This window comes from Atractosteus spatula, chromosome 2 (genome assembly GCF_055471065.1).
Source record: "Atractosteus spatula isolate fAtrSpa1 chromosome 2, fAtrSpa1.hap1, whole genome shotgun sequence".
Lineage (NCBI taxonomy): Eukaryota > Metazoa > Chordata > Actinopteri > Semionotiformes > Lepisosteidae > Atractosteus > Atractosteus spatula.
The window spans coordinates 15,297,000-15,317,895 of record NC_142707.1 but is presented as its reverse complement, the minus strand read 5'-3'; the positions used below and the strand labels follow the sequence as shown (position 1 = coordinate 15,317,895).

The following is a 20,896-nucleotide window of genomic DNA, read 5'->3' as shown; positions in this document are numbered from 1 at the left end:
TAGCAGATAGAGGTGATAGTGGAAAGACATCTGTAAGGACCTGCTTACAGTAACATGTGCAATGGAAGCCTATTTTGTGAACCAAGCCTGTGGCACTAAAACTATATATTTTTTTACAAAGTAAAAATATTGCATCAAGAAAATAAAAATAAAATGGCTGCTCAATACAATGATAAAGTGTACCATCCTTAAGAGTAATACCTGATGAAACTATTTAGGCTTGAGTAAACATTTCACAAGGTAGGAGCTTTTCTTTAATCCCATTCTGTGACAGAAAGGCTGATTCTGTGACAGTACAGCCCAATTCACCCAGTACAGCCCTGCCTGTATACTAGTTAAAACATACTGCAGTACTTTACTGTGTCCTGCTTCCAGAAACAAAACATGCACTGATTGATTGTATTCATTAGATTGCAAAATCTCTGCAGTCCTACACTAATGATTTTTATGAGCTTCTGATTATATAAAAAAAGCTATACTCACTGGGTAATATCTGTGGCGGCCTTCATTATTTTTTAGCTTTATTCTCTCATACTGAACTGACAACAAAGCAGTCCTGTGCAACTAAAAAAGTCGCAGTATACACTGGAGAGCCTCTTTAATTTATTTAATATTCTGAGCTGTATTAAGGTTAAGAACTAGGTGCAATATATAGTTTTCTAAAAAGCTAAAAGACTTTGAACTGTATTTTTGTATCCATAGTAAAGGCGGTGTGAAGTAGAGTAAAGCACATGGTAAAATAGGGTAGTCAAATACTGTGCCTTCTATTCTATTCCAGTGCAGGTCCCTAATAGCCAGCTGTTTAATTATATAAGGCATTCATTCATATTAACCTAATGACTGAATTTCTGGCTGTACACAAATTTTGTACAGCAATGGCTCGCTTAGCACTGCTTCTATTACCACCAATTTGCCACAGCGTTCTTTGTTTTCGCCATTATTTTAACTAAAGCAGAATGTTTTTCTGTGAAACACAGGCCAGATAGAAGCGCCTACACTGCACAGCAAATTTAGGGCAGGCTGTAGTTGTGCACCCTACTACTATTTGTGCCAAAGGCAAGAAACAAAAAATAACATACAAGCTCTCAGCCAATGGGAGTATGTTCACTGTATGGCCAGTCCCCTCAAAAGGAAGTCATAAGCTTCCCATGAAGCTGCCCGTGCTTAGCCAGACCCATCTTTGAAGATGTACAGTAGGTCCTCCCATAAGTCTTCCACCATCATTATGGAAGAGGAAAGGCAGATAGTTCATCTATACAAGGTCTGACTGAATGCACTGGTGCAGAGCCAAATTATGTATTTCTTAAAGAAGAACAATAGGATAATTTAGAAATAAACAACTTCCTGCACAAAACAGAAAATTATATTCTGTGACCAAAATATAAGAAGTGCCATTACTGACGAGGGCTTTACTTGAATAGAAGATGAGCATACTGTATATAAAAACAGAAATAGTGCTCTCGGGAACACATTCCCCATTGAACCCATGATAATAAGTGTCTATATTACCTCATACCATCACTACTAAATGAGACATTGCTGTACTGAAATAGATTGGAATATATTTGAGTACCCCTGTGGTAAAACACGCATAAGTGTGGTAAAACATTTTTCTCTGTTTTAAACTTGTTAAGAGTTCAAGAAAGCATTAAACACAATACAAAATTCCTGCATTGCAAACTCTCTTAAGGGATGTGACATTAAAGCTATACAGCCCATATTCAAGAAATTGATGTAAGTAGGACACTGTAGCAACAAGAGAATACATCAGAAAATCACAGAAAATTGTCTGAAATCCAGGAAGGAGAATTTGTCTGTCTGTATCCTTACACCTGCAAAGCCACCCACATTCTAAGTATAAGCATCTGCTCTTGGAAAGCAGGGCTAAGGATTGTTGTTCACTCCTCTGAAATAACAGCATGCTGGTATCCTTGTCTGGAGTGGAGACCTGTATATAAAAAAGTCCTGCCTTCATGCTTATTTATCAGGGCTCAAAGCACATGCATTGAGCTTGTTACAGCGAGACCCCTCTATTGCCTTCTCTACTTCTTAAATCCTCAGTGTCTTTGTCCTACCTGCACAAGGCCATTTATGTCGTGCAGACTAAGCATTTATCAGTGTCCAAATCAAGTCTGCAATCCATACATGGTATATTGGTATATTGGACCACTTGCAGGAAAACATAAACATGTTTTATATGCCATATATCTACATAAAATGACACGTGAAACAATTACACAATGAGTCTGCACTTCCTTCTGCCACAGTGACTAGGTCATTTTGTGTTGTGCAGGCTGGACTGCAATTGCATTGCATTTAATCTTCATTTCTTATCTTCATTTAGCGATAAGAGATCTTCTTGCATTAAGACCCATTGAGTAAAACATTTTCACACACAGATTACTTTTCATTTTTTGGGAAAAAAAAAAAACTTGATGCAAAAAAATAGCACATGGCTCTAAAGCCGAACATAAAACACACTGCTCTGAAATGTTATTTGATTATGTAGTATGTATAGCCGTCTTAGAAAACAAAAGAACAGTTTTCCATCTTCTAGAAATTGAGAAAGTATTCTTTAAGCTGCGCAAATGTAATGTTAATCCTAAACTATACACTACTCTGTCTCATTAATAAATGGAAAGCCAGACTTTGACCAAAAGTGATGTATGGTGAGAGTATGCTGGACAATTGTCACACTGCTGTGAGAGGCTGTTCAGGCACTCTCACTTCTCTCTAATCTTGTCTCATACAATAACTTGGTGCATACTCTAGATTACTACTAGTATCATTGTGTATAACTGACAACACTGCTATTGCCACATACTCATGCTGATACAAAGAAGCAGATGTTTGCAGCAACTTGTGGTTTTTTCACTAAGCCATGGAGATGTTTTCAGACATTAATTAAATCTGTAGCCTGTTCTTTGCAATTTTGTTCAGTTAAGTTACCTCCACTTGCCTCCCAAAAAAAAAACAACTGGCAGAAAACTTTGTGGGGGAAAAAAATCAAATCGAAATTCACATTTTTACTTTTAATGTACTTTAAAAATTTGACTCAAAAGCTAAACATAAAATCAAGTGCTTACAAGTCATATTGTGCGGTTCATTGCTACAATTACAAAGGGACAGCTTCAACAACCTCCGTTCCTTTGTTTTTATAAATATCTAAGGGAACCCCCATAATAAACATTCTCTGCTGACAGCTCTCCCTGCACCGAGCACAAAATTCTAACCATACAGGAGTGCTTCTACAGTCAGCGAAACCCTCTTTCAAGTCATCAGGTCTGCCTATTTCTAGAGGCCCAGGTTCTCAATTCTAGCTGAGCTCTCAATAACTCAATCAAACCCGTGACAGAACTAATCTGAAGACCATTTTACTTTTTACCTCCTGAAAAGTGGCATATTTCATAATATTTCCTTAACATTGCCATGTGACATTACCAACTACTGGAGGCATAATGACTAATCGAACAATCAGTTCATGGAAGAGTTTGATTAAGTAACTAAAAACTCATTTGTTATGAAAACCAGAACACAGTGGAGTTCTGAGGAATAGACATTAGGAAGGCCTGTTCCGTAGTAACATCTTTTCTGATCCCTCCCTGTGAAATAGCCATGACATGCACCTAACGAAAGCATGAAGGAAGCCTTTACTGAGAAGTGTGAATATAAGAGTATATATATTTTAAAGTGCAAGATCTTACTGAGCTGTGTGTTTTTCAATTTTATTCATCTTCGGTTTTCCATTAAGGAAATTTAACTTTGCTATTTGAACTCCCCAAATGTTGTATCATGACTTTGGGCCACTGCTTATATGTAAAAAAAATATATAAAATCTGGAAAATAAAAGGTTTCATTGGGTCATCACATTGTATTTTTCAACTGTCTCAAATCAACCTTACAAAAGAAATTATATTTCTTAATAAATCTAATAAAAGTAAGGATAGATTTCTCATATTAAAAAATTAATCTTTTTTATAAGATTTAGCTTATGGGTTACTTCACTCTTGGCTAAATCTTGTTAATGTTTTCTTTTTCCTTCATTTATGTATTAATTTTTAATCCCACACAAATTATTCATCTTCTATACAATAAGCATTTTGCAATGTGGGGATCCAGATGTCACTCCAGAATGGCATCTCCTAACATTCATCTGCAAGATGAAATTGAAAATATGATAGAAACAGGACTGCACATGCAGAGATGTTTGATCCATTTCAGGTGTCTTGAGTTGCAACTTACATTATACAGAAATTAAAACATATTATTTAAACTTCAAGTCTGTAAAATTATTCCAAGAAGGGTAACACGCTTGAAACATCCAGTATGTGCTATTAGTTCACATTCAAAAGCCTGCAGCTGGGATTTCTGAAATGGATCAAAAAGCTTTTTAACAGAAGTCTGTTCTCATCTCCACACCTGTAAATATCACAAAAAAAAGGAAGCAAGAAATAAAACTAACAAATACAATTCTAAAAAAGATGTGAAAAAATTACCAAGGATAAACAGGGTGTGAGTGACAGAATGAGAAGAGAAAAGACTACAACATGATAAAAGGCTTGATATAAACCCTCTCATCTCCACCCCTATTCATGAACAGTGCTCTCAGAAAGATGGATAATATTTTTGGGTGAGAGATGACTAATGTCATGCTTGAGTTGGGGAGAGAAAGAGAAAGGGCATTTGTTGTACAAACTGACATTTAACAACTTGACGGATCCCAGGCACTTAAAAAGAGCTGGCTGATGGGGATGTCAGTCTCTTCCCAATGTAGACTCTGAAAGACATTGGAGGAGAAAGAAATAGGTCAATATTAGATCAAGATCCACACTAGACTGAAGTCACAAATTACACTTTTACCAATGTATTTTGTTATTCAGAATTTGACTATCTGGCAGGGAAGATGTACAAGAGAATCAAGTTGTGACAAATAGCAAACATACAGTAACATGGAGTACACATGTTTTACACATGTAAAACCTTACCAGGTAGCCTAGCTTACACTTACACACCAGATGCTTACACTGGAGGGGTGTGTTATAAGAAAATGGGACAATTTTATAATGCTCAGGTAGCACTAATTCTTTAGAATTCTGAGTAAAGGAAAGCTGTTATGTTAACAAAGAAAAAAATGCTATGCACAGGTTATAAGAGCAAAAAAAACAACAACTATCTGACCAAAAGGTAAAACAAAGGACATTACTTTCAGCTAATAGGCATTTGAAGAAGAAGAAGGCAGAGTTTAAAATAAAGCAAATAATCTCCAATAATGGAGGTGTGGAAACTACAGCTATGATGTGAAACTAAACTAAGATCATATTTTTATTGTAATACATGTTAAAATTTGTATGCATACATTTGCAATCATTGGAAGGAGGTACAAATATTTGCACTGTACATTACATTTCTAGACAGCCCTAGATGAAATCTGTGCCAGACAGGGAGGATAAGTGTCTCAACTGTCATTTCAGGGCTCCTGAAATGATTTCATGCTCCCCCTGTAGGCTGTACAACTTGCAAAGCACTGCATTGCCACCCACAGCTGCACTTCCTTAATGTGTCCACACAAGTCCCCACCCTAGCTCTGAGCCTAATGTAACCACATAGCAGAAGCCATGGAAAACTAGATACTCCTGGGCAATTTTGGTGTGGAATGATTCCCTAAATTTAGCTGTGATTGCGGCTTCCAACAGATAGTGCAGGGAGGCTTTAACCTGGTGAATGAAAGTTAAACTAACAACAATGCCAGACAATCCCAATCTGCCCTCTTATATTCAGTCTCTTTAAGGTTAACTCTTATGTATACATTTTTAATTCTGGCTAATTTATTGCAGGAATCATTACTTATAGAAGAATGCAACGTGAATTTATTAGGTCTGAACGGTAACAGTAAAAATAAAAGATAAAGATTCTGTCGTGAGCACATAATATCACTCTGCAACTGCAGAGCCAGCAGCCATATCACTCTGCAACTCACAACTGGCAACCTACTGAAGCTAAGCAGGTGTGTGCCTGGTCAGTACCTGGATGGGAGATCTCCTGGGAAAACTAAGGTTGCTGCTGAAAGAGGTGTTAGTGTGGCCTGTAGGGGGCGCTCACCCTGCGGTCCATGTGGGTCCTAATGCCCCAGTATAGTGACGGGGACACTAGACTAAACAGGCGCTGTCCTTCGGATGAGATGAGGTCCTGACTCTCTGTGGTCATTAAAAATCCCAGGGCGTTTGTCGAAAAGAGTAGGGGTGTAACCCTGGTGTCCTGGCCAAATTTCTCATTGGCCCTTACCAATCATGGCCTCCTAATAATCTCCATCTATGAATTGGCTTCATTACTCTGCTCTCCTCCTTACTGATAGCTGATGTGTGGCGATCGTTCTGGCGCACTATGGCTTGACTATGTTGCATCATCCAGGTTGATGCTGCACATTGGTGGTTGTGGAGGGGAGTCCCCATTACCTGTAAAGCGCTTTGAGTGGAGAACTTTGTCCTTCCTCATCTTGAGCTTGGTGTTTTTTTTTCTTGGTAATGTAATGAAATAATGATTCTTTCAATCAATGATTTATTGAATAAATCATTATTTCAATAATGATTGAAAATTTAACATCAGCCTTTTTTCCTTTCTTCATTTAAAAGTTTTCCCACTTTTTAATTCTGAGACAGTTTACTTAATCCTTTAGAGTTTGTTTGGTGTTGTAATATGATAAAGATTCATATAAGCTTTTCAGACACTAGCGCAATATTCCTTCCCATCACACTCCTGGGATGTTTAAATCTTTTTTTTAACCTTTGCTTGAAGTTCATTATGCTCCCTTGTGTGACCTTCTGTTTTTCAATTTCTTTTATTACTTTTATTATTTATTAAACCAAACATTATGGGTCACTACTTTTATGTTTTCATTTTGCTTACTCTTGGAATGAATCTGTTCTGTGCCTCAGGCCAAAGACATGAAAACTGTTACCATTCACTCTCTACTGATTTTAGATCTGTCCTATTCCATTCTCTCTCTCAAACTGTCTTTTGCTTTGGCTTTCTTTCCTAAAATCTTAAACCTTCATTTTAGTCTCTGTACAGTTTCAAAATACTCTTTGAAGCACCTTATATTATTTCACCTCTTTTCTTTACTCCATTTTGAATTTCGATAATAAAGGAATCTATACAGACACATAAGAGTTATTTTACCATTTTGTAACATTATTACAGTACTTTGAGAAATAGATGCAGTAAGAACACAAGAATGAAAGAAATGTACAAACAAATCTCATTCAGCAACTCCGTGAAGGCTGAATATGATATATTCATATATAATATATAATATATATATGATATCATATATACAATATGGCCCCATATGTTCAGCCTCCTTATAATGGCAGAAATGTCCTCCCCATATGAGGACCTGGCTGCTGTGGTGTGTGTAGATGTACAGTATGTACCCGCAGGGTCACTCACCCCAGCCCCAGTGCCAGGATGTGAGAAAGAAGGAGTGAGGGGATGAAGACTTTGAGGAACTCGGCTGAAAAGACACCCCCTTTCTTCATTGCTCCAGTCTTCCTCATGCTGAGTGTCACGGAGCGCTTGGGGTGTCGGAAGTGAAACTCTCTGCAAGGAAGAAGAACAGTGTTTCTTCCCTGTGGTGTTCAAGACAGGATATGCTGAGCCCCTCTGTCCCACAGAATCAAAGCCATTTCAATTAATTTGAAATAAACATGTGGTAACCAGAGGTGTGCTTAACACTGAGTGCACCTAGTCCTTTTCATCATTTGACCAAATGTGTTCTTAGGTTTTAATACTGTTTTTAACTATCATTGCAGGAGCAGAATTTTAACAGAAGTGGAAGACAAATTGTTACTGTTTTGTCTTTGTATTGAAAATGAACCACAACAATTGTTGCTGAAGAGTCACTTACAACACGCCTTTTTATAGATTTCAGCCAAACAATGAGCTTTTAAGATATTAAAACCTTATTAAATCTTAAAAGACATACCACATATGTATAGTTTGAAAATTCACCACAAATGATAAAATATCTGGTGCACATTCTGATCCAAAAGGAGCAAAAATGTTTTTAAAAACCCACTGGTCACCTCATATTACTGTACACTGGCATTCCGCTGGCAAGACAGCGCTGAGGTCTTACTTGGGTGGAATGTTCTCTGGCCTGCTAGACCAGTCTGCTACCCAGTCTGCACTCTTCTTCATCAGAATGTCATCTTCTCTCTCCTTTTCTAGCCCCTCTTCCTCCGACTGCAGAGAGAAGGAGCAAAAATACAGCAGCATAGTAGTCAATGATGAATATTGTGGGCTTTGTGTCCTTGTATTTTACAGTACAAAATATTTGAGCCCAGTTATGTTTTCATAAAGCTTATTTTAAAATACAACAGGAAATTACAGTGATCTTCCTCAACCTTAAGGACTGAAGCATTCTACAAAGGGTGTGCTCTAAAGCACACCAGTAAGCATACAGTGGAAAGTCATAGCAGCTATTTTGGTCCAGACTTTAGGAAGAGAATGAAAGTGAAATAGGATGAGAAACTCAATTTTTTCCAAATCTGTGTTTTGCAGGAAGTCTGGAAGAAAGACTAAGCACTGAAGCCTTGAAGCAGACTCGCACAATAATAACATTCAGACTGACAAGATCACTAATGACTGAAAAAGACCTTAAGCCATAACTAAAACATGCAGAAATAATAAACAGTAAGCTTAATAATAAAGGCTGGAATTTTGAAAAATGCTGTGGGCACCTTTAGAAACAGGGTCTGAAAGGAAATTAAATATCATATTGCCTCCGCAAAAAGACTAAACCAGACAACTTGTTTCAGTTTCAAAATGCAAGTTTGCAAGGGTGAAGTTAGATATTAACAGTTTTATCATTAGTCCACAAGGCTGTTACCCAACTCCATGCTCTCAGAACAAGGAAGAGCTGTGAAATGCCAGTTCATAAGATTCAGTAGGTCACCCATCTCTGTCATGGTCCTGGAGAGCTGCTATCTTTCATGTACCTTCAATCAGTAACCAAAGGTAACGTAAATCTTAATTAAGAAAATTTGGTCCAATTAAGCAAGTGAGAGTAGAGAGTATAGCTCAATGAGATTTCAGTATTTTGGATAGAAGGTTACCACACGAGGGAATGCACAGGATACCTGGACATTTCAGGCGGGCACGTACCTGTGTGCTGCCATTGTCTCTGCCACTGTGCATCTCCACGTCAAAGGTAATCTGTCCCTCGTCCTGAGGACTGTGGGGCCGTGGAGGGCTGGAGAAAAGCAACACAATGCTCAGCAGCTGCCACACAATCACTCTCTGCACTAAACGCTGCACCAGACATGGATAAGGTCTGGGCTTTTATTCTGAAACAAGACGGCAGTTTGTTCCAGCTTAAAAATAAAGTAAAACACGATAAAATCAATAAAGAGGAAAAACATGTTTTGCCCTTTTTTCCCCCCTTAAAATATTACAGTACATTATCTGGTGAACTTAGAAACAGGCAATCATATTTTGAGAGGCAGTTGTGCTTTTAAGTTCTTCTTTTTTCCTTTACTTATGGATTACTTTTGGGAGACTGAAGCTGTAAGAAACACAGCTCCATGCACCATGTTTAACCACATATAAAAGGTTACAAAGGACAACTTGCAGGGACAACTAAGGACAAAATTCAAACCCAGCAATGCTGCTCCTAGGATGACTAAAGGACTCAAAACAGATGTGCAGTTACATAGTGGTTTTGTAACGTCTGGAAAATAAGAAGCAATAAAACTCATTTAACTAGAAATTTGGGTTAAAAAGAATTTCATTGGTAGAAGTTTTCATCTTCTTTTAAAGATCTGGCTGATCAACATAGAGGATCTCGTAGCGCCATGAGGGTTTTGGAGCTAGGTGCCAAAGGAATCAGGAACTACAAATTCCTCTACTACCATTAAACAAACAAATAATGGGTATTCTATGTTCTTTTGTCTATTCAGTTGAATTATGGAATCAATTAAAATGGCAGCAGCAGGGATAAAACCTACTCAAAAGGAAACCAATCTGTGTTATGGTGACTGTGCTGCAATAAAGTTTTCAGGTCATTGAGGGGTTTGTATTAAAACAGACCTGCCAAGAGATAGAATTAGGCAGGGTGGGATTTTTTTTCAATAATCCTGTGCCTTAATGACTGAAAATCTTAAGAATTCATGTATTTTTGTTCATCTTTGACCGGGTCCAACTCTGCCAAAACATACAGAAATCATTCTCAAAAAGATTTCAGGTACACAACATCAATAACATGTTATCTGTCCTCTGTGTATCTGAGGAAGAGCACCTGGTGAGTGAAGTGGATAGAACATGCAGCTGCACAGATAAGCTTTATATTGTTAGTGAGGTAATAAAAGCAGTGCTGGGAAAATTACTTACCTGACATTGTTTAGGTTGGTCTTTTTTAAAGTTGCTCCAAAACTGAGAAGTACCATTTTGTTGCAATACCAAATAAAGGATATTTTACGATTGCTGAAGAATTTTATTAAATTCATATTTGCTCAAATGTTCCTACTCTGGACCACCTTGTTGTTGACCAGTTCTCACTGGTACCAAAACATCACAACAATCCCACCCAGAAATCAAGGCATTTCCAAAGAGGGTATCACACAGGATATCCTCTTCCTCCCAGCTATCACTATCCCTTCCTCTCTGTCATCACCCCATGTCCTTCTCAGCTCTTTCTGTTGCATGTCAGGAAGAGAAGTACCAGCCATTTTCACCTCTTCCTCCAGTGCTCCTATCTCCTGTCTCTGTTGTTCCCCATGCCCTCTCCTACCTCCTCCCTTCTAGCCCCCTGTATCCTGAAGCCAACTTTCTGTATTCCTCCCTTACTCTCTTACTTACAGCTCTTTTTTACAAGAGCTGCTCCTCTTCTGCATTTTGCCCCCCAGTGCTCTAACACTTACTCCCTACTCTGTGTCTTTCAGTTCAGCTGCCCCAGATAACTCTTCCCTAATGTTTTTGATGTGTAGTGCTCTCTTCTCCTTACTCTTGTTTCCTCTTGCTGCATCCCCCCAGAATCCACCCCACCCTGGGTCTCCGCCAGCACACCGACCTGTCACAGGAGGAGCTGCTCTGGCTGGACTCGTGCTGGGCATCCAAAAGGATCTTCTCCATGTCCCCATTGTGGATGGAGGAGGAGGAAGGGACATGTTCCAGCCCTCCACCATTGTGCTCGTCTTCGCCTTCATTCCCGTTGCTGCTGCTCGGGGGGTGGGCCACTCCCGTGTTCCCATTCATCTCCAGCTCCACCCAGGACCCTGTGACGCCACAAGCGTTAGACCTCATAGGAGAGAGGCGATCTGAGAAACACAAACACTGCTGGGTCGCGATGCAAGCCAAAATCCACACTTCACAGCACACAGACCCAGTGGGTGAAAAGGAGTACGATACAGTTATTGATAGATAGATAGATAGATAGATACTTTATTGATCCCGTGAGGGAAATTGCAGTGCAACAGCAGCTTAACACACACAACACAGCCACAGTGTAACGAATTATATAATAATAGTACAATACATACAATACAATACAAGAGTTACTCACAGTCCGGACGCACAAGAACAAACTAGAACAGAACAGTACACAGAAAATCGTATCACACTCATATCACACATATGAATATAAATATAGATGTAACTATAGATATAAATATAAATGTATTGCACAGGTCCCTGGCATATATTGCACAAAAAGTGGTTGTAAACGGGAAAAAGAAAAAGAAAAAGAAAGAGAACAGATGTAGCAGTAGATGTGTAGATGCGTTTAGTCCAGAAACAGGTCACTGTCGATGTTGCCTCTGCCAAGACGCAAGGTGGATGCGTTGTACTGTCTTATGGCAGACGGCAAGAATGACCTCCTGTAGCGCTCCCTGTCGCACCGTGGATGAATCAGTCTATTGCTGAACGTGCTCTTCATTCCTGCCAGCCTGTCAAAGAGGGGATGGGAGAAGTTGTCCATGATGGCCTCTAGTTTGGACCTCATTCTCCTCTCAGCCACTACCTCCAAGGAGTCCAGGTCAAACCCAATGACAGAGCTTGCTCTCCTGATGAGCTTGTTCAGCCTTTTGGAATCTACTGCTCTAATCCCAGAGCCCCAGCACACCACTGCGTAGAAAATGGCACTCGCTACCACCGACTGATAGAACATGTGTAGCATCTTACTACACACATTGAAGGACCTGAGCCTCCTCAAGAAGTAGAGCCGGCTCTGTCCCTTCTTATAGATGGCCTCGATGTTCTTAGACCATTCCAGTCTATCGTCGATGTGCACTCCCAGGTACTTGTACGAGTCCACCATCTCCACGCCACTCCCATGGATGTAGACAGGAGTAGGTTTAACCTTTTTCCTCCTGAAATCTACCACCAGTTCCTTTGTCTTCGTCACATTCAGTTCCAAGTGGTTCACCCCACACCACTCCACAAAGCTGCTGACCAGTCCTCTGTACTCCTCCTCCTGCTCACCCTTGATACATCCCACAATTGCAGAGTCATCTGAGAACTTCTGCAGGTGGCATGACTTTGAGTTGTACTTAAAGTCCGAAGTATAGAGGGTGAAGAGGAATGGAGAAAGAACTGTCCCTTGAGGTGCCCCTGTGTTACTCACTACCTGTTCAGACACACAGTTCTGAAGTCTCACAGACTGTGGTCTGCCTGTCAAGTAGTCAGTGATCCACGAGGTCGTGGAGGCATCGACTTGCATCTCCTCCAGCTTCCTCCTTAGAAGTAAGGGCTGGATGGTATTGAAGGCACTGGAGAAGTCGAAAAACATGATCCTTACAGTGTTGCCAGCCCTGTCCAGGTGTGAGTAGGCCCTTTGCAGCATGTAGATGATCGCATCCTCCACACCAACACTGGGCTGGTAGGCAAACTGTAGGGTGTCCAGTGATGAGCTGACCAGGGGTCTCAGGTGGGATAAGACCAGCCTCTCCAGTGTCTTCATGATGTGAGAAGTCAGTGCAACTGGTCTGTAGTTGTTGAGGACAGAGGGGCGCCCTTTCTTTGGTACCGGGACCAGGCATGATGTCTTCCAGAGCACCGGGACTCTTTCCAAGCGCAGGCTCAGGTTGAACAGTCGCTGGAGCACTCCGCTCAGCTGATCAGCACAGGCCCTCAGAACTCTGGGGCAGATGTTATCTGGTCCTGTGGCCTTACCGTCGTGCAGCCTCTTCAGCTCCTTCTTCACCTGGTCAGCTGTGATGGTCAGCCTGGCCTGGGGGATGGTGCTCATACTGCTTTCAGTGCTGCAGGTGTTAATGGCGGAGGTGTTGGAGAGTGGCAGCTGTGGGGGATGGGTGGGTGAGTAGCCGTCGGGGGTTGTGGCTGTAGGCGGCCATGTTTGTGGGGGGATGGAGGAGGTATTGGGCAGTCGCAGCTGTGAAGGGTTAGGGAGCGTGTGGCAGTGGGGGGATGGGTGTTGCGCCACAGAGGACCCAGAATCAAACCTGTTAAAGAACTGGTTCAACTCGTTGGCCATCTCCAGGTTCCCTTCTGTTGCACCCCCAGCCTGTTTGAAGCCAGTGATCTCTCTCATGCTGCTCCATACATCTCTCACCCTATTCCTTTGCAGCTTGTCCTCTATCTTCTTTCTGTATGCGTCCTTGCTCTCTCTTAACTTCTGCTTTAGCTCCCTCTGTACACGCTTGACCTCTTCCTTATCTCCCCTCCTAAAGGCTCTCTTCTTGTCATTCAGAAGAGCCTTCAGGTCGCTGGTGATCCAGGGTTTGTTATTGGAAAAGCAGTGTACGTCTTTGGTGGGGATGGTGTTATCTATGCAGAAGTTAATATAGTCAGTGACACAGTCCACCATACTGTCTATGTCGTCCCCATGTGGTTCGCACAGCACATCCCAGTCGGTGGCCTCCAAAGCACCACGTAGATCCTCCATAGCCTCCTGAGACCATCTCCTCACAGTCCTCATGGTCACAGGTTGGCGCTGGACAATAGGCGTGTACAGTGGTGTAAGCAAGACAAGGTTGTGATCTGATCTGCCAAGGGGGGGAAGGGCTGTGGAACTATATGCATCCTTAGCATTGGCATATAATAAGTCCAGTGTTTTGTTTTCTCTGGTCGGGCACTTAACAAACTGGTGGAAAGTAGGCAGAGTGGTGGAAATAGATACGTGGTTAAAGTCCCCTGAAATAGCTATAAAAGCGCTTGGGTGCTTTGTTTGTAGCCTGGCTGTGACTGTGTTTATGACGTCACACGCTACCTCTGCATTTGCCGTAGGTGGAATGTAAACAACAACAAAGATGGCGCATGTAAACTCCCGCGGCAGATAGTACGGACGCAGTCCTACGGCTACCAGTTCGATGTCCGGGTTGCAGACGCGCTCCTTAACATGAGTATGTCCAGGATTACACCATCTGTTGTTTACAAGCACCGCGAGCCCCCCTCCTTTCCTCTTACCGCTCTCGGTGTTTCTGTCCGCCCGCACCGTCTGAAAGCCGCCGATGGTAACGTTCGAGTCCGGAATAAGTTCCTGCAGCCACGTCTCGGTGAAACACATGATACTGCATTCACGATACTCCCTCTGGCTTCTCACCAATGCTCCCAGTTCGTCCATCTTGTTCACTAAGGACCTCACATTTCCCATGATGATCGAAGGAAGGTAGGGTTTAAATCTCCTTCTCTTCGCCTTTCGCGTCGCACCAGCCCTACAGCCTCGGCTTCTCCTCCTCAGCTCCTCCGGCACCTATTGCACATTCCTCTTGATTTAAGATAGCACTGACCTAAAGATATGATCCCTTTCCCATGGGAATGTTTGACTATAAGAACAAATGGAGAAGTCTTCAAGAAGGACTCACTACATAATATATCTCCAGCTCTGTAAAGAGACTCCGTGTACAATTCATCATCCTAATGCTGGAAGTCTTCCTAGATAAAAATGAGGATTTACTTAACTGACACATTAGCAATCTATTCAGGGGCTACAAGGACGGACGGAAATGCAGGGTGCCCACTCTATGAAGAGTGAGAGCTGTTGCTCTTTAAGAGCGCGAAAAGGATAGGTGTCTCAACGACTCTTGCCAAAGGAAACAATGCAACAGGCAGCTGAACACACACAGCAGCTAAGTGCATTACAGTAAGTGGGATCAGTGACTTCCACCCTTGATACACACCTTCTGCACATGACCTCTTATTATACCAGTTCAGCAAAAGGAGGCAACACACTGTTACAGTTTGCCTACAAACTGCAATTAATGAGAACATTTTCAGCATTCCTGATTATTAGTTTGTTTCAACAACATGTTGTATACATACTCATTTCCTAGTTAAGCAATTGCAATCAAATGCAATACTAAACAGACAGGGAGATGGTACATTATCTGCACTTTTAATGACAAAAAAGAACAATACATTATACATATTTTTTTTGTTTTCACACAAAAACATGCAAAACGGACATCATGGTACAAGGCTTGCATCTACTGTCCCAAACACCCAGTTGCAGGGGAAAACATAGCCAAGACACTATGGTTAAAGCCACGGCTCTTAAAAACAATGCCATGGGATCTTCAATTACATAATAGACAGGAAACATTAATTTGAGGTCCAGACATCTCATCCATGCCATCTTTCAGATGAAACAATAAAAATACATTTCAACTCTGGCAAGAAAGGATTAGAATTGTTTACGTGCCACAGTTTTCAAGTTTTATGCATCGGTATTTAATGATGATCAATTTCTTTCTTCTAAACGGCATCAAAATGACTGTTTCAAGCAGATGTGAAGCTGTCACTATTTCTGTTCTGTCTTACAATGCATGTTCAGAGAGGCAGACATTTTAGCTTGGATACCTTAAGGACAAAACTGATAGTACACGTGGAAGTGAGGGGAAAAGCTCAATGTTCAAACTTTTAGCAGATTAAAAATTTAGCAGGTGATATGCAAATATTTATAATAGATTAATTTAGCAACAGTTACTCCTAAAACGATTTTCTGGAACTGGCAGAAGTATTTAAACTAATATATAAGTAAATGACTTTTCTGTGTACTTTTAGCTTTATCATCAGCATTTGAAATAGCAAAACCCTGGAAGAATATAGGAAGTGCTAGGAATGAACCCAAAAGACAAAGTTACTGCAAAAGAAATCAGTGCTGTTTTGAAATTGTGAAAGACACGAACAGGAATAGTATGAGGCAGTAAACGAACCCCAGCTTGTAAAGTTAGTAATGGTTCATTGTTTAAACATGAACTCACATCCTCAATTCAGCAGCCAGCCTTAAGTACCAGATCAGACAACGACCTGGGCGTGACCCCTGCCCCCTTGTCACCACTGCAGTGGTGCATCCCAGCTGCCAGAGTACTGCAAGAGCTCTTTGTCTTTGCTCACAGTCATCAACAATCTACCATGGCACTCTGCAGCTCAGCATTCCACATGTTTTGCATCACGGGGCATTAGTTCATACCAGGAGTGAAAATATTAAAAATTAAGCTAGTTTACAGTGGACCCATTTAGAACACCCAGGCCGTATCACAGGCTCATTATCAAAGTGGCTTGGTTTGACTGCTACAACCCGCCCCAGAAGGGTAAGCTTTAATTACATGTGGAATTCATGAAGACTGGCTCCAGTGAAGTTATCTTAAATTTCAGAAACAGAGGAGATATGATGAGAGACTAATTAGTCATTCTGCAGGAGTTCTTTAGAAGATCAGCAGGCAAACTATGCAGCAATATAGAGTGTCCTACAAGACTATTTCAGCTTTCTATCTCAATTTAAGGAAAACAAATTCTATTACTTTTTCAGTTATACAGAGTAGCCATTTTCACAGTATACCATTCACTCCTGCAACATGTCACCAATATGCTATTTATTTACCTCCAAGGGTGAGTACAAAGTGGAAGCAACAGTAATTGAGCTGTAATTTCAATGCACCAAAATGCAACATGGATCTGTCTGATGTGGAGCAGATTATTCTCTATATATTTAGTGATGAAGGATAAACTTGTCTAGTATGGGCAAGGATCAGACAAGGTGTGCTCTGAGAAAGAAGAAACTGTAACACTAATGCAACAGTCTTAGTCCTAGGCAAAGCTGAGAACAGGAGAGACACTGACAGGCTGTGGAAACATGGAACAAGCTACCCAGCAACGCTGCTGAAACTGATACCCTTGTTTCTTTAAGGACACAGCTGGATTAAATCCTTATATCAATCAATCTAAATATCTGGCAGGGATGAGAAATGCTGAAATGTTCTGAAATGAAGTTGCAGTGCTAGAGTTAATGGTAATTCTACAGTATCTGGTCAAAATGTTAGGACGCTAGACCTCATTTGCCTCTAAAAGTTAAGATGATGTGTAATATAACTACATCAGGTGAACTTTGGCATGGATAAATAAAGGAAGACTGCAACTTGTAAATGAATGACCAATCTTATTTACAGGACTTTATCGGGCTTTTTTAGGAAGAACAAAGGAACAGTTTTTATTTTATTTCAACCCATGGTTCTATGATCATGGAATGGGTGATCACAATTAGGTGTAACTTATGTTTCCAAAAAATTGGTAACAAAATTGTGAATGTTTAGGTGAAAAGCAACATATCCATTTTTCCATTAAAGTTCAGGAGCATACACCTGCTGTACCAAGAGAGGGTGAGATTATTGGATCTCTGGCATGTTTTTCAAGGTGATGCTAATCCTCACAGAGCCCTGGCCCCTCTGTCCTGCTCCCAGGAACACAAAGAAAAGCTAGCTTTCAACACGTGGCAAAACACTGCCTGATCCCAGAGCAGCTGCACAGAAGAACAACACTGTTATACTGTAGTCTGAGTTAATGCCACAACAACAAGACCAATCCCCTGAATGAATAACAAACCTGCTTTAAAACTATTAGCGCATAATTAGTTGAAACCTGAATGTTTAAATATTCACTTTAAAAAAAATATTTGGAAATATACACATAACTTGGTTCCACATCTTATTTATTAGTATCACTCTTTTCTTTCATAATTAGAACAATAAACCTCTACATCCCCCGAAACCGAAGATAAATTACATACATATTTGCCTGCACAGAGAAAGAAGTCCTGTTGCACGATTATAAAACTATCAGAACAGCAATTCTAAAAGTCTACTTTAAGCATCACTGAAGAGATTAATTACATGCTGTCAGCATGCATTCCCAGACTTTATCAGAACCTGATTTTCCTCTGTGAGCATGGTGAGAGAAACGTAATGCGAGTTATTAAGCCATTACTGACACTGGCTAGGGCTATTACCTCTTCCTCTCTCCACTGCCAATAGTAATGGAATAACTGCCATTGTTACCATTGATGAACAGTGACACAAATGAACAAGAATATTCAGACAATATCAAGACTTATAAATTGCATATACTGCCCTTCTGAAAGTGACAGTGATTTTGATTAAAGACAGAGTATAGTAAATGTAAGTTATGTTTGAAGACACACAGGTTACGGAGCGTGAACTATATTCACTGTAGTTACTCTATTCCTGCGATTTGACAATCCTTTTTCACTCAATCAGAAGCACTATAAGGCCTAAATGCTAAGTTGGTCTCAACTGTGCAATGTTTGGAGTTTGATTTTAAAACTGCTTGTGTAGAGTCCTAACATCTATATACAGAAATATTATAACCCTTTTAAATCTCTTTTGCAGGAAACTGATACCTGGTTTTGGACTCTGTAAATAGTGTGGGCAGTGCTGTGCTTGAAATTGTAAGGCACTGTGATTCTGCAGAAATGATAATGTGCTATAATGATCATTTGTGCTGTAGTTGCTGGTGCCAATACAATTTGGTCTTGTGTAGGAGGGACTGTCTACTGATCCCTGCTGAGCCTCCTTTACAGTAATATTTAATACAAATTCGTCATCATAAAAAAACAGGAGCCAGAGAAAAATAATCTCTTACAGCCAACAAGTAACAAAACTGAACAATTTTATAATTGGAATATTGTAAACCACATTCAGATTTTTTAAATTTTACTATCATAATATGGTACTCTAATATTAATCAATTCACACACAATATATTCTTAGAGAATACTTCAGCTCTATAATTAAAGACATGCCACAACAACTTGCTGCTAAGAAAGGGAAATGAAAAGGGGGGGGGGGTGCTGGTAAGGCACAATTAAGTATAATTAAGATAAAAAACATTAAAAAATGTTTCTTTCATAGGGACTACCAGAGACAAAAGCCAATGCCCATGAAAACATGAGACTTGGCTAGTTTCAAACCTCCACTAAGCTGTATATTGCACAAGATTTCAGTATCTACAAACACTGCTTTCCTAATTCTGCAAAAATAGCAAATCTAAAAAGATCCTGTGGTTTCTACAGTAGTCCTCCAATTCCTCCCCCCCACCCCACACCACCCCACACACACCTCTCACACACTAAACATTTTGCATTGCGAAGTAAACAAAGCCACACTGATAGGCAGGCAGGCAGGCCATATTTTCAACCTGTTACCCATTAATTTGTCAGCTACAGCCTTCAAAGATAATACTGGCATATCTTTTCCCCCCTTTCCCACATGATCTAGCGGAACATTTTGTTAACAGTTTAGAACACGAATAAGACATGCTCTAACATGTCTTAATCCACGCCATCCAAGAATTCAGTAAACGACCCAAGTTTTTCTTGTGCAAAACTTAACATTGAAACGGTTTTTTTACAGCGGGTGCACGGTAAACCTGGAAATGGTGAAGACTAATGCAGATGGATACCTTGTTTTTGTAAGAGTTTTACCAGCGCAATCATAAATAGGTGCATTTCAATACAAACATAGCCATAGGTCACATTCGGTCTCAAATTAGGTAACCACAAACAAAAGAGGCGTTAAATATTAGGTGGTACCAATTTGCAGGTTGATATGTAAACATGAACAAAAAATTGTAATAACAAAATATTAATTTACTAACAACACCCCAACCCCCTCCTATTTTTCTTTTATTTATTCCGTTCTTGCCTCGTTGACATCATGAAGTACCCGCCCACTCCGAACTGCTGACCAGCGAGATGATGCTAGTCGTATTGGTCAAAAAAGTGTCAGTCACAATAACATCCAAGGCAAACCCCTCCTTTCTGCCCCCCTTCTCACATTGTCGGCAATACGATTCGCTTCAAAGAACGTCAATCTCAGATAGATGCTACCGTCACACGCTGCCTCCGCCTCCTAGATAAGAAAGTCAGCCCAAGATCTTTCGTTTGGTGTACATATTAATGGTGTTTGCTGGAATTATCTGTATTTTTAAAGCCTTATTACTTTTTACCGAGGGATAAAGCAGTGTTCGAACCAGAACAGTGCGACCTCCAAGGGAAGACGTGAGGATTTACGCCATTTTCTTACCGTTGAGCCCCGGTTCTTCGTTGTTGTTTTGCTGTGCGGCGGCAGCAGCAGCAGCGGACATCATGACTGGGAGTCGTTCGCGTCTGACTGTCAACACGCGCTCACTCGCAAACCCTCGGAGTGGGACGTGCGCGCAACCGCGTCCGCCAGCCGCGGCCCCACCTGAACCCGGCTGACGTCAGTTGTGTATTAATACATTCGTCTATTCACGAACATCATGCGACCTGTACCCTTATGCTTTGCATCAGCGGACAGTTAGCTTGCATTTGCTGAATTTGCACGATTTTGCCGCGATGTCCTTGTACTATACATGCACAATAAATCTTTATTTTACACGAATTCTATCCATCTAAATGTCATATTCTGTCGTTTTAATGTCTGGTATAATCACATTTCAGCCTGTTCAGCCATTGGGATCTGTGTAAACAGCCGAGTTGTGCAGTTTCATTGTATACCTCTTGATTAAGTACTGCATAGTGATTTGCTATTTCATTTACGACGCCCTGGAATTAATTAGTAGTGATGTTATTCATCACTACTAATGTATTGTTATATGCCACCCACCC

General features: G+C 40.6%; 1 protein-coding gene across 2 annotated transcripts; it reads right to left on the bottom strand.

Moving 5' to 3' along the window:
• Positions 1-3,017: 3,017 nt before the first annotated feature.
• On the bottom strand, positions 3,018-20,454 carry LOC148839349 (BCL2/adenovirus E1B 19 kDa protein-interacting protein 3-like). Of its 2 annotated transcripts, none has more exons than XM_088909737.1 (6): positions 20,331-20,454; positions 11,066-11,312; positions 9,163-9,250; positions 8,135-8,241; positions 7,447-7,596; positions 3,018-4,777 (listed from the first exon to the last, which is right to left on the bottom strand). In XM_088909737.1, exons 1-6 carry the CDS (start codon positions 20,392-20,394, stop codon positions 4,729-4,731), a joined length of 705 nt encoding a protein of 234 aa, XP_088765863.1. In that variant the 5' UTR covers positions 20,395-20,454; the 3' UTR covers positions 3,018-4,728. The 2 variants fall into 2 exon arrangements, with proteins under 2 accessions (XP_088765863.1, XP_088765862.1); XM_088909736.1 differs by having other exon boundaries at positions 11,066-11,270; positions 20,331-20,446.
• Positions 20,455-20,896: the final 442 nt, after the last annotated feature.

Bases quoted from the DNA above. Each gene is read 5' to 3' on its own strand.
- LOC148839349 (XM_088909737.1), bottom strand. From the start codon at position 20,394: ATGATGTCCGCTGCTGCTGCTGCCGCCGCACAGCAAAACAACAACGAA. The intron at 9,251-11,065 runs GTCGGTGTGCTG...GCTTTTCTCCAG, and splicing joins AGCAGCTCCTCCTGTGACAG to CCCTCCACGGCCCCACAGTC. The intron at 8,242-9,162 runs GTACGTGCCCGC...TTCTCTCTGCAG, and splicing joins GAGACAATGGCAGCACACAG to TCGGAGGAAGAGGGGCTAGA.